Source organism: Atractosteus spatula, chromosome 9, assembly GCF_055471065.1.
Source record: "Atractosteus spatula isolate fAtrSpa1 chromosome 9, fAtrSpa1.hap1, whole genome shotgun sequence".
Taxonomy (NCBI): Eukaryota; Metazoa; Chordata; class Actinopteri; order Semionotiformes; family Lepisosteidae; genus Atractosteus; species Atractosteus spatula.
Genome location: NC_142714.1, coordinates 52,430,927 through 52,447,553, shown reverse-complemented (window position 1 = coordinate 52,447,553; position 16,627 = coordinate 52,430,927). Strand labels below are relative to the sequence as shown.

Genomic DNA, 16,627 nt, shown 5'->3' with positions numbered 1-16,627 from the left:
TTGTGCTTTATCTTCTGTTTATCCTCTTTGGTTATATCTTCTGCACATCAGAGAGAGAGTTCAGGGTTTAATCTGATCTGTTAAGTGCTAAATGCTCATCCATGGCATACAAAAACAAGGAGCCAGAAAGGAAAAGCTACCTGCAGAAATTCTGAGAAGAGTGGTTGTATTTTAATTAATGACCCAATTATAATCAAGTACCTTGTCTGCAATTAAAATTAAAATAAATTCAGAAATGAAAAATAGAAGACATCGATAAGTCTTAAGGGGAAGGGTTTGGTGAGCAAAACTGAAGGTATTAACTGTAATAGATTGCCATTAGACTACAGCAGGCTTACACCAGGGTAAGATCCCTTTGGAAGAAAGCAGCAATAATTTCTCTGCGTGGTGCTCCAAAGTCTTCTACTTATTTTGATTAATGCATTGTCTCTGCTTGTTCTTCTGCTGCTTTTGATGGGCTTAAGTTAGAATTTTGAAAAATGCAGGGGAGATCCATTAATCTCAGCTGAGCTGCATCATGGGTTTTTTTCTCCTTAAAACTGCAGAATACACACACTTAAGAATACACACTTTTTTTTCTTTTTTCACCCAACCATCTTAACAAAAACTAATACCTTGGTGTTGGGGGAACAATGAGTGATCAATAAGGCAGCATTGGGCTCTATAACTCTCCTGGAGTACCTCATCTGTCATCGGGGTGGAAGCGTAGGGCTGTGCTGGTCAGTGGTAAAAGCAGAAATTTACATTTCTTTCTCAGTTGCGAGTTGTGGGCTTATTAGAGACCATAATACGGAAGACGTGTAGGAGGCAATGCCTGTTCCTACAGTAGAATCCAGAGAAAAGGCTTTCTTCAGCTAGCTAAAACAATTTTACCGCTCTCATCGTATGTGGGTACTGTATAAGACGCTTTTTCTCAAGATGAATGGCATTCAACGAATTTATTTCAGAGACATTCTGATTCCTGAATCCCAAATCTTTGTTTAGTTACATGTTTCTTTAGCTATCTATTTTTCAAGAAAAAATAAGAAGGAGCCTCTGTTGCTTTAGATAAAGTCTTCATCCGATGCATGACTGGGGGGGGGGGGGGGGGGGCAGGGGCGGCGGTGAAGGGATATGTCCTCTCCAGCAGTTTGTCCACACACAGGGCAGTCAGTGACTCTCCTTCAGCTTTCGCCTGAATACGCATGGTCCTCAACTGGCCAACAGCTGCCATCCCACAGCCCCGTTCTGAACCTGAGCCCTTCTCCAGTAAAATCAATAAGAAGAAGCGAAATCAGCTGAGCTGAGCGCCGAAACCTCACAAACACAGTCAAAGTAAGAATGAAGGTTAGCTTATAGTATATTACAGAGCAAATTAGTCCTCACCGAGCAGTACCAAATGAATCCGTCATGCAAATGGGGAGAGAAAGCTGGGTAAGTCGGAATAAAAAAGAACAGATACAACAGATTAGTCTGGAAGTGAGTGGTGTCTGCTGCTCTCTCTCCCTCGCCTCAGGACTACAGACTGAACGTGTTCCTGAGGCAGCAGTGGAGCGACCCCCGGCTGGCGTACAGCGAGTACCCTGACGACTCCCTGGACCTCGACCCCTCCATGCTGGACTCCATCTGGAAGCCCGACCTGTTCTTCGCCAACGAGAAGGGGGCCAACTTTCATGAGGTCACCACGGACAACAAGCTGCTGCGCATCTTTAAGAACGGCAACGTGCTGTACAGCATCAGGTACGCCACCGGGGCCACAGTGCGAGGGGCCTTCTGAGTGACAGCTACACGACACACCCCTTCTAAAGAGAAACAGGTTTACACTGCACCACCTGGAAATCTCTGAAAAGAAATAAAAGCTCTTCTTCTCTAACCTACTTTAACTTCTCTTTCATAGCAAGTCACGCCTCTGATTCACCCAAAACTGAACAAGAAAGGATCCCTGTTAGAGTTCTCAAAATCTCATAAAATTGGCAGATATTAAGTACAAACTAGGCAACTGTTAAACTGAAAACATGAGATATGCCAAGATGTGTCGGCACAGAAGCATGCAGCGGCAGAAGAGATCACTCAAGTGCTTTTTCTCTCAGATTAGGCAGATTTTGTTGAATCGTGTTGCAGATTCCACTGGATACAGTTCGTCTCTCAGTGGGTCTGTAAGAAATAAGTCAAAACCTGTTTTTAAATATGATAGATATCTCAGAAATGAATGCATTCCCATGTGCACCATGCTTGGAACTTAAAAGTGCACAACACACATTGCCCAACAGATAATTATACAGCAGCTCATTAACAGCAAAAGTCCTCAACAGCGCTTATTTTTCCCATTAGCAATCTGAAAGCTTTATACAAAAGCTAGGCGAGTCAGCTCAGACGTCTATGTAATTTGCAATCAGAATGGTACATTACAATATTCCTGACTTCTCTGCATCTGCTACCCCTTATTTCCTTGTCTTTAATTCCTGTACTATGTGTGTAATATTGCTTCCTCTGTCTCTTTCTGTTTTCCTGCCTCCTGAGCTTCCTCCTCTGTCTCTTGTCTTGTCTCTATCTCAGGCTGACTCTGACCCTTTCCTGCCCTATGGACTTGAAGAATTTCCCAATGGATATTCAGACATGTACCATGCAGCTTGAAAGCTGTGAGTCCGTTGATTTCCTTCCTTTTTCTTCTTCTCATTTCACACTCCAACTCAGTCCCATCACCCAAGGAGGTACCTAGGGAGTATGACGGATTAAAAAAATCACAGAGTGCGTGGCAGGAATCTCAGGATAGCATCCCTGCTAACATGTTTTGATAGGCAGGAAGCTACATAACGTGCCAAGAACTTCCGGCTGTGCATCCTGAACTCAGACCCTTGCGTCTTTTAGCTCAGGAATATACACCATTGTCCCCTGTACAAAAGCGCCACAACAGCAAGCACTATTTTCCGTATGTTTTCTTTTATTCAGCAGGATTAAAAACGGAAAAAAACAGCAATAATCCCCAACCCTCTGACACTCTCCCCTTCTGCTTCCAGCTGTGAAACCTTCTCCATCTGCAGAACTAATTTTCAGGATATCAGTAATGAAAGTTTCCTTGTGTGTCCCTCAGATTACGTGCCAGACCTCTGGTGTGCCCACAGCACCTTTTATCCACACACAGAGAGAAAAGAACAGCTTTGTTTGTCAAAAGCCAAATGAGGAGCGGAGGCAACATTATTCACTGGAATGGATCGCCTCCCCCAGCCTTGGAATTAAAGCTACGGCAAAATCTAAATCTGTAAAGCCACTGGCCTTTGTGCACTGGTTACCAATTTGGGTATTTTTAATATCTAAAGATGTTTAGATGAACAGGATGTTCCTTGAAGCATGTGTGCATATTTCAATCTCGCCCACTACTGCTGCTGGCTGAGGGAAGAAACACACTAATAAAAAACTGAAATGGCTCAGTCTGTCTGTAGGAAATAACTCAGCATTACTGGGTCACTCGCAGCTTGCAATTAAATGCTTCCTTGCCAAGACTATTACTGAAAACCTTCACAAATGAAAGAGAATGGACAGGTCAAAGCCGATTAGAGGGACATAATCATTTCTAATTAAAGAGAGCACTTTCCTGCAGCTTAACAGTTCTTTTTTGATAGTGGGAAAACAGCAAGTGTTAAAATTTGGCCAGGGATTAATATCACCCCACTTCCAAGGACATCAGAAAGACAGCAAGTCTAGAACTATATGTTCCAAACCCAGATGTGTGCATATTTCTACATTTAATATTATAACATATATACTGCCCACATATTATATTATTCACTTTTAAAACTTCAAAAAACAAGGCTACAATTAAAAAAAAAAATAAAGGTTCATTTCGTCAAGAAATTTGATCTTGCTCATTAATTGCATTTCTGGGTAAAAGGGTAAACCCTAGACAGATCCAGTAAGGAGAAAAAAAATATACTCTCCCAACAGAAGAATACCTTGCTTATTCATTTTCAGAAAATCTTCACTGTGCCAAGATCGCTCTGGCAACCACATTAATTTCTAAAATCGATTCAGCTTTATCTGTGCGGCTGTCCTGCAACCAGCTTCTTCTTCTCTAGTGGGGTCTTGTGAGTTATGGTCTCTGACATGGAGAGGATTACTGTAATGCCTGGGCACTACAAGAGGCAAATTCAAGGAAATCTCCAAAATATCCAGGAAAGTTTTACAATAATGTTAATATATAAAAAAACGCCCTTCTCATTTTTCTCATACGAAGTTTGATGCCCTTTGGTCATTCTGTAATTGAGTCCTAGCTGTCTTTTATCTGTCTCCTACATACTACATGTGAAATAAGATATTACTGCTCAACTATTAAAATCTATTATTTCCAAAAGGTATCCCTCCTCTCATTTAAACCTGCACATCATCATAGTGAGCAGTTGAGAAAAAGCAGACAGCAGGAATTTGCTCTCTTGCACAACTCCTGTCTCAGCTCTATTTCACTGACCCTATTGTTGGCCCTCAGAAGCATAACTGGATCACAACAAATAGCAACAGTGGTCGGTTTTCTCACCAGTAAGAAACTCTTGTCATCTTGTACATATGTGTTCCCCTCTATGAAAGGACATGAGGGGAAGAGGCACCTAAAAAATGCACTTTAGGATTAAGGATGTTTTGTCAAATGCATGCATAACTCAAGAAAAAAAACAAGGGAAAAGAAAAAGTTCCAATTCAATAAATAATTGATCATTGTTTTCTGTTTGCTCCATAGCCTGGTATGCTGTGAGTGCCACAGAAAAATCTCCTAACAAACAAGTTGTTTTATTTTTTGTCTTGTGCTGGCTTCTTTTTGGAACGGGGGATAACATCTTGAATAATTTATGCCTTTGTAACTCAGACCTCAAGGGGCTGAGATAGACATCAGCATTATTCAGACGCGTCAAGAATTCCACACCATTCCAGCATGCCTCATGCATTTTAAATGAGCCTGTAAACTCACCCAGCACAGAGCCACTGGTGTCACGGTTCAGATGGGAAAAGGAGAGGGCATCTTTAGAACAGAAACTGGAAGTGTGATGAACATTATTATAATGTTCATTTAAATGATTATGCCTGGAGCATTTTTGTCTGCAGAGATGTTTGCCCTGAAATCCTCCTGGCCGTCATGACAGAAACTGTCTTACAAGGTGTATTACTCAATCTGTATTCCACTCTCCATTTGTTAAGCAACGTGTGTAAACCCTTCGCAAATATTTCAACCAGGCGGCCCAGCTTGCGAATCAAGTCACCAGATTTTAACATGTTCAGGCAGCTTTATGCCACTTCGCCATCGACAGGTAATGAAAAGATAAGCCCCTACCCTCACTTCAGTTCCACAGCTTGGCCAGGGTGTGTGTCTTACTGTGATTTCGAACTGTGTCCAGATCTGTCTCACTTGCTTGCTTGCCTCCTACTTCACTGACAAGAGAAGGCATAAATAACACAGGAAAATGAGTTCATCCCTTTGCATTTAAAATGTGCTTACGGTTTGCAGAAGTAACATTGTGTGGCTCGTGATCAAAATCAAAACATAGTAATAATCCTAAATACTTTACAGGAGAGTTAAATACACTAAAAATACATTCATGCATACAAATGATGCAAAAAGGTGCCGAGAAGTATCTTTTTACCACAATCCCCTCCCACTAAAAAAGTATGAAAAAAATAATAAGGGAAGTCTGTGGACTCCCTATACTTCAGGTAACACGCTCAATGTATTCATTTCCTGGGACAGAGCATTTCAGACATCCAGCAAGCGCTGTGTCCCTCTTCCTCTGCAGTTGGCTACACCATGAATGACCTCATTTTTGAGTGGCTGGATGAGGGCCCAGTGCAGGTGGCCGAGGGACTCACACTGCCCCAGTTTTTGCTGAAAGACGAGAAGGACCTGGGCTACTGTACCAAATACTACAACACAGGTCAGCTTCCCATCATCTCCTCCTTTAGGCACCATCAGGAGAATCTGGTAGGATCACTTTGGCTGTAGCTCTATTGTTTTCATTATTTAAATTGCTGATTTAAAGGATATTTGAATATCCTGTGTGCAGAGGCCGACCACCCTTCAAATTCCTAAATACCTAACTTGCTTTCATTGATTCCTTAGTTAAACTTAAATCCTTCTTCTGAACACGATACAGTTGGATGTAAGTACATATTGTACCTGCTGCCCACTCCAATAGAATAGAATAATCAGTTTAAATCTGCAACATGGCAAGTGTTCATTTTCATGAGAACTGGCCTTGTTAGGAGGCACAGGGACACGTGTCCATCTCACCTGTGTTCACTCTCCCCGGTTCTCTGTGGCTGAAGGGAAGTTCACCTGCATTGAGGTGAAGTTCCACCTGGAGCGGCAGATGGGCTACTACCTGATCCAGATGTACATCCCCAGCCTGCTGATTGTCATCCTGTCCTGGGTCTCCTTCTGGATCAACATGGACGCAGCTCCAGCCAGGGTTGGCCTGGGCATCACCACTGTGCTCACTATGACCACCCAGAGCTCAGGATCCCGGGCTTCCCTGCCCAAGGTAAGCCTGGTACCGATGGTCCTTCTCCTGCTGATGCCCCTGGAATCACTCACATTTCACCTGCCATGCTGCAGCCACACGCACGAAGAACTGAAGTTACATCGGATGTTGTTCACATCACGTCCCCTCCAGGGCAGACTGAGGGTTTTCTCCCCCTCTAGTAAAGTTACAAGTGTGTGACAAATAGATCAGGTGAGAAGCAGTGTTCATCTGGCATGTCAGCTCCATTCCCTCCAAGGATTATGAATCACAAATTCAGCTGCTCTCCAAACAAGCTGTCATTTGTAGGGGATTCACATCACAGTGAGCCCGGATCTGAAGAGCATTCAATTGGTCAGCTGAATTGCCAGCCTGTCCATTTCAGCACTTTTCTTTCTGCACGAACCTGCAGCATTTTGAAGCTGTCCTTATTCAGGATACAACTGACACTGCAGGAAATAAAAGCTGTGATGTACACTGCACTGAAAACAGCACATGCCCCACACATGCCCTCTTTAACCAGGAGCTGCTGTAGGGCCACCGGATTGCCGAACATAATGAACGTCTTTCAGCACGAGAGCCCATGTGCACTGCTGAAGGACATGCGCTCAAACTGCTCTGGCTTGTGTTCCAGGTGTCATACGTGAAGGCCATCGATATCTGGATGGCCGTATGCCTGCTCTTCGTGTTTGCGGCACTCCTGGAGTATGCAGCGGTCAACTTTGTGTCACGGCAGCACAAAGAGTTCATCAGGCTGAGAAAGAAGCAGCGCCGACAGAGGATAGTGAGTTTGATTCCTCTCTCTGTGCATGGCCGGTATTCAGGGACTAGGAGTCTCAAACACAGCCGGTCTCCACCTCGGCCCAGTCTCACAGAAAGCCTGCTGGCCTGTACACTTAGGTACCTTCCACTCCGTGCAGATCTGAAGTACTTCTCTGTCAACCTTCAATCAGATTTAACGTCAAAATGCCACCTCACTGGATGGTCTCAACAACAAATACCGCTGAATTAATAAGTTGTGGATTTTATTAGGGTTAAGTAGAAACCTTGGGTTTGATTTCAGGGATGCCAAATTTTTTAATCATGGGGAGTGAAGCAGTTCCCATTAAATATAATCCCAAAATATGCATAAGAACTAAATGCAGAGTTCCTAAAACATAACGCTCCATTTTTTAAATAGCATCTGAATATGATTTTTTTAGTTGTTGAAATAGAACACTGAGTTGTAGCAAAGTAGGCTTGTCCACTGTACCAAGCCTGGATCATTGATCCAATGTTTGAATTAACTTTAGAAATCCTCTTCTTTGTTGTTAGTTGCTTTTGGGATATATAAAAAAACATAATGTAAGTCTGTCTGAGATCAGTATTGATTTTGTTCTCCCACTGACAAAGGTCCAAGAGTATCAATAACTTATATTGATGCTTGACCTCATGTACACCATTGTGTATTGACAAGGATTAATCAATATTTCCCTCTTTCACTTGGACACTATGTTTTAGAGTACCAGAAAGCTATCACCCTGATTTTAGTTCTGAACTGAAACCTAGTATTACTCCCCAGCATTTGTGATGACAAATTGTTGGTGAATCTCTGACCAAAATATTTGTTCTTAGCTTGAGGACAGGAGCTGGGATGATCCAAGTTCCATCTCAGTCTTATGCAATAGACTTTGTCCTCTGAACTTAAAAAGGAAAGCCAAGAGCCATTGTCCTTTTGCAGCATGTTTCCTTAAACTAGATGAAAACACAACTTTGATCCTAAGATTGTATAAACGCAATAGTCTGTTAGTCTGTTTCTTTGGTGCAGATAGCAGTGTCTCTACGGCAGTATAATAAGTCACCTAGAAGTGCCAGCCCAAACTTCACAGCACAAACTTCCAAAATAGCTCTATGAATCCCCTAACTCAACAGAATCAACATTCAGCTAGTCGTCAGACTCCGATTTTGACATATTTTTATCAGACACTGCCAGTGGGGAGGGAAGGAAGGAGGAGGTAACCTGTAATAACCTTACCCAGCAGGTCCAAGTGATGGACAACAATTCCGTTTTAAAAACATAACAGCAGCTAAAGTCAATCAATAGGTCTCAACAGATGATCAAAAGCCACTCTCTGCTTTCAGTCCCAATTTCTCCATTTTTAGGAAACTGTCCTGATTTTCCATGCAATAAAATTGCTCCAAAGATAATTTTCCCTGCAATAAAGCTGTGTGTCAGCAGAGCCCACTTGGCCACCTCTCCTGCCCCGGATCATTCCACTTTCTTTCCATCAGCAGAGGGAAGGAGACACACTTACAGTGCGCTTACAGATGTGGATGTATGTGTGTGTTCTAAAGATTCTAAAGATCGACCAATTTCACTTAGCAAAATGTTCGTCACTTTGAATACATTTTAAACACATGCAATATAACCTTCCTTATTTTTAAAAACAAAGTACCTCTAATGTCTGCCTTCACCATTTCAGTCAAACCACAGTTATTAATTATTAATGAAACTGACAACCCTCATCAATGTAGTAGATAGGCTGCCTAGGAGCACACAGGATATCCCATCGCACAATAAGCTCCTGCATGGCTCTTTAGTTCTCTGTTCCATAGACATAAGCAATTCATAATTTAGTCTGAATGGAGGGTTGTGAAGGGCTGTGGACTTGTAACTGGAAGACTGTGGGTTCAAATCCCAAGTGGTTCAGTGGCTAAGGATCTGCGCCTGTGGCTGGAAGGTTGCCAGGTTCAAATCCCGCTGACAGCAGAGGAATCCTATTCCATTGGGCCCCTGAGTAAGGCCCTTAACCCCAACTGCTCCAGGGGCGCTGTACAATGGCTGATCCTGCACTCTGACCCCAAGCTTCTCTCCCTGTCTGTGTGTCTGTGTCTCATGGAGAGCAAGCTGGGGTATGTGAAAAGACAAATTCCTAAACCAAGAAATTGTATATAACTAATAAAGTGATCTTATCTTATCTATGTACTGCCAGTGCACTCTTGAGCAAGGTACTTTAGTCAGTTTGCTTCACTTGAATGGACAGCTACAGTGTGTATAGTAAAAGAATACAAATATAAGTTGCTCTGGATAAAAGTGTCAATGATTATAGAATGAAATTACAGATTAATATAAATTTATGTAATAATGCTGGCAATACTATTTTAAAGACATTTATACTAAAATAAACATATTCTATACTGTATATATTAATCTGAGAAATAAGCCATGCTACACATTACAATAGTGTCTTATTAGACTATCAAGGTCATGAAACCCTGTGAAGTATAAAAGGCTTTTGATACCAAATACCAGTGATTCATCACAACATCAATAACATTCATTTTAATTATGTCTTTAACTGTCCCATCTTATATCAGTCCTAAAAAGACTGTCCAGTTCTTGCATGTGTGATTAGTTATGACATGAAATGCTCTGGAAATAATGTGCTACCCTCCAGATGATTTCTGTACTCTAAAACTGCAGATTCAGTAATCTCAAGGTTAAACTTGTTTAGCTATGCCCATTATACAAGCAGAGCTGCCCATTAAGGGCATTTTATGAGTACAGAATAACATAAAGAAGTCACACTTAAAATGAAACTCTAATCGCGATCTTGAGCTGGAGTACTGAGAGGCACTTGACCTCAAGCGCTGCCAACCTGTTTAATCGTATTATTGCAATTTCTCTATTTACGTCTCTGCACAAAGGGTCTGGTTAGCCAAACAGGAAGCGCAGAGTCACTGCGGAAGGCGTGTGACCTGCCTGGCGGTGAGCCCACGTATGGGACGATATCCCAGCACTGCAGCACCGGCTCCAGGGTAAACTGACCTCTGTCCCAAAGGGCACGGTGTCCGGCACGCGTGAGTCTTCGTCCTGGAGAGCTCCTCCACACCCACCCTCCCTCCCGAGCCTCCCCCGCCACTCTACGTGCACTCTCCTCACTGCTCACTCCCTGTCTCCCGCTGCACCATGTCTCCGGTCCTCCTCTCATCCCCTCCAACCCGTCATCGGCCTTGAATGCCGCCTCCGAAAGAAAAAATCTTGGAACAAACCCTTGATCCTAAACGCATTCACACAAGATCTTTTCTGTGAGCGTCGGTTTTTCCTACTCCGGAAGTCCTGGGAAGTACGGAAAGCTCTCAGTGGTATCTCCTTCCTCTGCTTTGCTCGGAAGAGACAGATGAAGGTTTTTGTTGAATTCATCACGGTTGAGGTGCCATGTAATCAAGGAGTACAGAAATGGCAAGAGCAGTCCAGACCCGACCAGCTGTCCATCTCCTTGGTTACAGGTACCATGTGGACGTTGTGGGCATTCCTCTTCACAGTGTCAGGGTGATTCCTACCCCAGGGCTGTAAGGCCACAAAATGCCTAGTGCAATCACTCTCAGGAGGCTTCTCAATGGAGCATTCGGTGTCTCATTCTGGATATTAACTGGCTTTTTTAAGAGCTGATTAATTGGGACGTTTAGTGCCAAAAACTCCGTTGTCATTTCAGACCCTCAACCTCCTCCCGTTTGCATTGTCAGTCCTTATGTGACAAGCCTGTGCAATCACTGAAAGATGTTTCTTCTTTAAAATCTGTTCCCAAGGCTTTGATCTGGCGGTGAAGGTTTTATCAGGATCCGGAACAGTATGCTCTCACTTTCTGCAATTCCCATTGGCATGGACTCTGCTCTCCTATTACAGATTAGATAAGTGTTATGACATCAGCTATCTGAATTCAATCCTCAATTTGGTAGGAAAGAATTTAAATAAGATTTCACATTGTACGGAATTCTATAAATTCACGCTGACGGAGAGCAGAAAAGGAAAAAGAGATGATGTGACAGCGGACATGGTTCCTCATATACTCATACACATACATTGATCATAGTTTTGAAATATTTTTTTCTGTAATAAAATCTGCATTTACCTTTCGATTTGCACTTAAAATCAAATTGGTTGAACATTGAAATGAAATCTAAAACAGTGACTTACTTCCACCAAATTCATCTCTTTAAGAACCTGCTCTGAAACTTGCTCATCCATCAATGGTAATTACAGGAATTAATTTCAAAACAACAAATATGTTTTTAACATGGTTCTGTGTCTCTGTATCAGAAACACCTTCCTGCATGTGAATACGACAATGTCCCAGTCCCGTTCAGAAGAATATTTACTCTGACTCAAGTAAGATAATATCACTTTTTTCTCACCATATCATAGACAAAGGCACAAAGAAAGCCGGGATTATTTGGATTTTGTTTGATTTGAGAACATAAGAAGAGTTACTGTACAAATGAGAAGAGGTCATACAATTCCTAAATGAGAACTACACTTTTGGTATAAAATTGTAAATCTTTCCTTTGATTTGTACTGTTTTTTCAAGGGTACAAAAGCAGTACCCCACCAGGATTTTAACCTGCAACCTTGCAATTATAAATCCAGAGTCATATGAGATTTATATAACTATTTTAGCAGCTAAATGGACAAAGTGCTATGGAAATATACTGTATGTACTTAAGTAATACTTTTATTTTAAAATATATATGTAATATATCATCCAGGCTTCATCCACTCGTGTGTCTTTTAGCTTCCTGGTTTGACATATACAAAATCGGATAGGTCGTTTTCGTTATCTCACTTTATTATCCGCAACTATTAGAATTAAATATTTTTTCTGTAACCTTAACCCCACTGCCAACCAGAAAAATGCCAATTTAAAAATGTCTTCTAGATTCTATCACGAAAATGGAATATAAATGAAGAAACATAGTACTCTGTATGAACTTATAGTGTCATTTCTTTGTATTGTGAATAATTTAGGCTCCAATCATTAGCACATCTTGTATTTAAATAACTCACTTCAAACACTAGTCTGAAAGCTAAGAAATATTTTTTGGTTCAGATGAAAGAAAAAGTGTTTGATTTGAATAATTCTCTTAAATTTTCCTATGAAAATTTAAATGTGAGAAGTCTGGACAGATACTTTTTGTATTGCCTGGCATGTCAAAACATAAAAAGCTCCCTGTGTGCTTTGAAGGTTTCTGTAATTTGAGGCCGCAGTCATCCGTCAGGAATCTTTTTTACAGTATGTTTACATTGGGTTCAGGCTGATGTTTTTGTCATACATCTAGAGGTGAAAAATCCTGTAAAAATACTTTCGAGAACCTCCAAGGCAATTCTTAAACATGCTGATGTTAGTATTAATCTTGTTCTTGAGCTTCTGCACATCCAGGTGAGCCCATTAAAGAATTAAGAAACTATGGCCCCCATGTATTCCATATAAAACTTTGAAATGCTTGTCTCTCCTTTTGTCCAGGTAGATCGTGTGTGATAAAGTCTTCTGTGTCTGTGTATCTGGACCTTGAAATGCACTTGCAAATAATATTTAAGAAGTGAATTCAGACTCTCATTAGATGGGTTGTGATCATGTATATTTATGGGTGACGTCCTTAATATTTTAATACTCGGCATTAACTTGCCTGGCAGAGGAAACAGCAGCTCTGGCTGTGAGGTCAAGACTAACAGATTCCCCCTCACCTGCAAGGTGTGAGCCAGGGGCTTGGCACTGTGATAAGCTGCAAAGTTCACAAGGTACACTATCGTCTTTGTGGAGCTTGACTGTGGACATGCAGCTGAGATAATGGCTCTATCCCCCTGAAGTGCTAGGAAGACACACGAGCAGCAGGGTGGCCTAAATGCAGCAGTATTTCAATGTGACCAGTGTTTCACTCACACAGCTGGGCGGGGGAGCCGGAGCATTCCGCAGACACACGCTGTCAGCTCAACAGCAAGCCTTGCTTTGTGAAAGAAGCGTGCTTGTTAAGTGGCGCCGAGGTGGAAGGCAGATTGGACACTCAGCGCCAGCCCTACCCATGTCACAGAGAAGTTAATGGGCACCCCGGGTATTGAGGGAGCTGCCAGGGTTGCCCAGTATGTGTGCTGGAGTTGGGGGGGTGTCACGTCGTCAGAGATGGCTAATTATCCAGTTTAAAAATGTCTCACTGCTGACCGCCTCTCTCCAGGTGTCAAGAGAATGTCAAATCCGAGCCGTACGAGTTTTAAAATTCTGGGCAGAATCCAAATGAGCGCTTTTATTCAAAGGCCAATTGCAAAGCCCTCCGTATGAAGCAATACCTATTAATACTCAGACATGAGAGGTGCACAGTTCCAAAGTCCTCGGGCTGTCACTGAGAAGGAAAGCTTAATTGATCACACATCTTTCAGGCTATATTCACTATTTAAGTGTTGTTCTTGCTTTGCACCACTTTTTTCACCTCTATTGTCTGTCTGCCATCATTCAGTATGTGTTTTGCTCGTGTCACATGCTAACCTATTTCTGCTTTTAGGCAGCAAAGGTAGTTTGTAACAGATCAGGCGATATGTCAAGAATGGTTTCAATCGATGCTCAGGGACAAACCATACAGCTCATCTAATTATGCGGAGAATAAATAGAAATTACGATCAAATATAAAAACAGAAAATGGGAGAGTGCTGGTATTTTGGAGCAGACTCAGCTCTCGTTCCCCTCCCACCACCATCTTTTACACCTTCCTCGTTGCGGAGTTTTGGGAATTACTACTGAACTTAATACAGGAAGGTGGATAAACCTGGATTCATGGGCAGGAAAAACAGCAAAACTGAGCAGGAATGTGGGGGGGGGGGGGACCTGGGAAGTCAGGCACCTCACTGGGAAGCCATCCCCTCGTTCCTCCTCTGCATGTTTGTCCCTCTCTCTTGCAGGAGGAGGAGCTGGTCCGCGAAAGCAGGGGGTTTTATTTTCGCGGGTACGGACTGGGACACTGCCTGCAGATGAAGGACGCGGCCGCGGTCGAGGGGGCCACAGTCTTCACCCCCCCGCCGCCCCCGGCACCCCTGCAGGACGCCGAGTCTATCCGCAAGAGGTTCGTGGACCGGGCCAAGCGGATCGACACCGTTTCCAGGGCCGCCTTCCCCCTTTCCTTCCTCATTTTCAACATTTTCTACTGGATCACCTACAAAGTGTTGCGCCATGAAGACATCCACCAGGCCTTGTAGGCACGCTCATCAGAACCACATTTCCTCTTTCTCCAAACCAAAACTGCCTGTACGACTTACAACCCAGAAAGAAAAAAAATGTGTAAAGATAAAGATATTTTAAAGAGTATTTACTTCTACCAGACATTAAACAGGTGCTGAATATGATAGAACCAAGAGTTCAGGTGCAACTGTGCTTCTCAAGAGACAAACACTCGCTCCAAAACAAATGTCACCGATTATAAATATGAATGCCTATTTTAAGGGCAAATGGCGGTTTGCCAGTGTTTTTATTTTTCTGAAATGTAATGCCTTTCCTTTTCTTATTCGGGATTTTAAAACATGCCATTCAGAGCCAAACCCTGCACTCTGAGAGCACGAGAACAGAGCAGACAGGCCCAACAGGTAAAACAGGCCCCAGTGGGCAAGTGTCTGCGCTGACTCGGAACGAACTCCTCTACCATATGCTGCATCTCAGAAATGAATGTTTTTCAAAAAGAAAAAAAAAGAAAATATTTTTTACACGATATTTGAAATGCGTATTTGGGGGATGTTACAATTAAAGGGGGGCTTATTTGGAATTCCTTGGGGGAAATGTATAGTGTTCCTGAATATTCAAAGGTTGTTGATATGATTACTTTTTTAAAATGTTAAACACAATAAGATAGATATTATATATACTGTAAATACTGTATATATACAGAGCTGTCTGGGAATTGGTGACAGCACAAATGTTTTTTGTCTAATTTGAATAAATGGAATATTCTGCCAGGATTTACGCAGCACTCTTCTCCTCTTTGATTCCTGTGTTGTTGCTGGAAGTTTAATTTATTGATTTGACTTGTTTCCCTTCAAAGACGATCCGATACACACATGGGATCTGAAACCCAAGCTCTGCAATCTGTTAGCGTACAGCAGGCAGCAGCGCATGTGTCTGTCTGACATGTGCAGTGGGGTTTTTGTAGTCAGAGCATAAAATTCCCACCCAGTATCAAGCAAAACAATGAAAACAAGGATAGAATTCCAAGCATTTTTCACCTTGTTGTCTGAAAAACATCAACAAGAACAATAAGGGAAGATTGCACTCTTTCCCTAAAAGGAGACAACCTCTGTAAAAGCATCTTCAAAAGATCTAAATTACATGAAATGGCCAATATGGAGCACACATGGCCAATCCATTATGAGCGATCTTATGTTTTTTGCTTTGGTAAAACATCTACATGCATGTTGCTGGTTAATTTAATGTTCTGTAATTGACTCATGACTTTTTTACATTGCGTGCATTGCTAAGAGTGGGCTAATTTTGTGCACGACTAATTCATTTTTTTAACTAATGAAACTAGAACTGTGCTTTATGGGTGTTTCTTAGAAATGGAAAATTATATTAATGTTTTTAGTTTTATTTATATTAAGTTAAATTATTTGTTCTTTAATTGAAGAGTTATTACACTGGGAAGTCCAAGATCACAAGATACCACTTTACAGTTCAACCCTAGTTATGTCTTAAGGTTCCTCTGCAGCAATCTGATTAATCTCTTCAGATGTCTGTAGACTACTGAAGAAAAACACAAATACTCCAGTTTCTTGCTGACACCAAGAAAACACTCTTGTTGCTATGCTCTAAGTAAATACAAGGTATAATCCAATCATTAATAAGCTTGTCAGACTGTAAACTCACATCTGCAGGATTTCCTATCACTTCTTGATAAATATCCAGTATGAGTGTTATACAGCTGTGAGGATTATAATAGAGTTATTTTGAATTCATATCTTCTTTTTTAGTATATCTGCAATGTAAGACATATTGGGTAAATACCTTATAGCACTTCTGACTCTCAGTTAAACAGCTCTGGGTCTCTCATACAAGCAATTCATCATTAGTTCCCTTTCGGCATCAATGAAAAAGTCCCAGAATGACACCAATGGCAATTAAAGGAAAATTATCATTTATTTTCACTTCCTCTAAGGTTGTGAAGATGCAGGAGAAGAGCACAGCCTCAGCAGGAGAGTGAATGGCACTGCCAAACCAGGATTCAGAATGAGATGTTTTAGCTGCTAGTGAGACTGAAAATTAAACATTTAACACTGGCATTAAACACTGTCAGTCTTTCCCTATATCCCTACTTTTGAGGTTACACATATCCTGTTCCCATCCCTCAGGAAAGCCCCTGTA

General features: G+C 41.8%; 1 protein-coding gene across 1 annotated transcript in view; it reads left to right on the top strand.

The window, feature by feature from the left end:
* Positions 1-15,228, top strand: part of glra4a (glycine receptor, alpha 4a) — a 42,076-nt gene extending 26,848 nt beyond the window's left edge. Inside the window, exons 4-9 of the mRNA XM_088925106.1 lie at positions 1,496-1,719; positions 2,536-2,618; positions 5,754-5,891; positions 6,283-6,497; positions 7,111-7,260; positions 14,182-15,228. Coding sequence (XP_088781232.1) covers positions 1,496-1,719; positions 2,536-2,618; positions 5,754-5,891; positions 6,283-6,497; positions 7,111-7,260; positions 14,182-14,475 — 1,104 coding nt within the window. The 3' untranslated portion in view covers positions 14,476-15,228. The remainder of the gene's footprint in view (positions 1-1,495; positions 1,720-2,535; positions 2,619-5,753; positions 5,892-6,282; positions 6,498-7,110; positions 7,261-14,181) is intronic.
* The last annotated feature ends 1,399 nt before the right edge of the window (positions 15,229-16,627 follow it).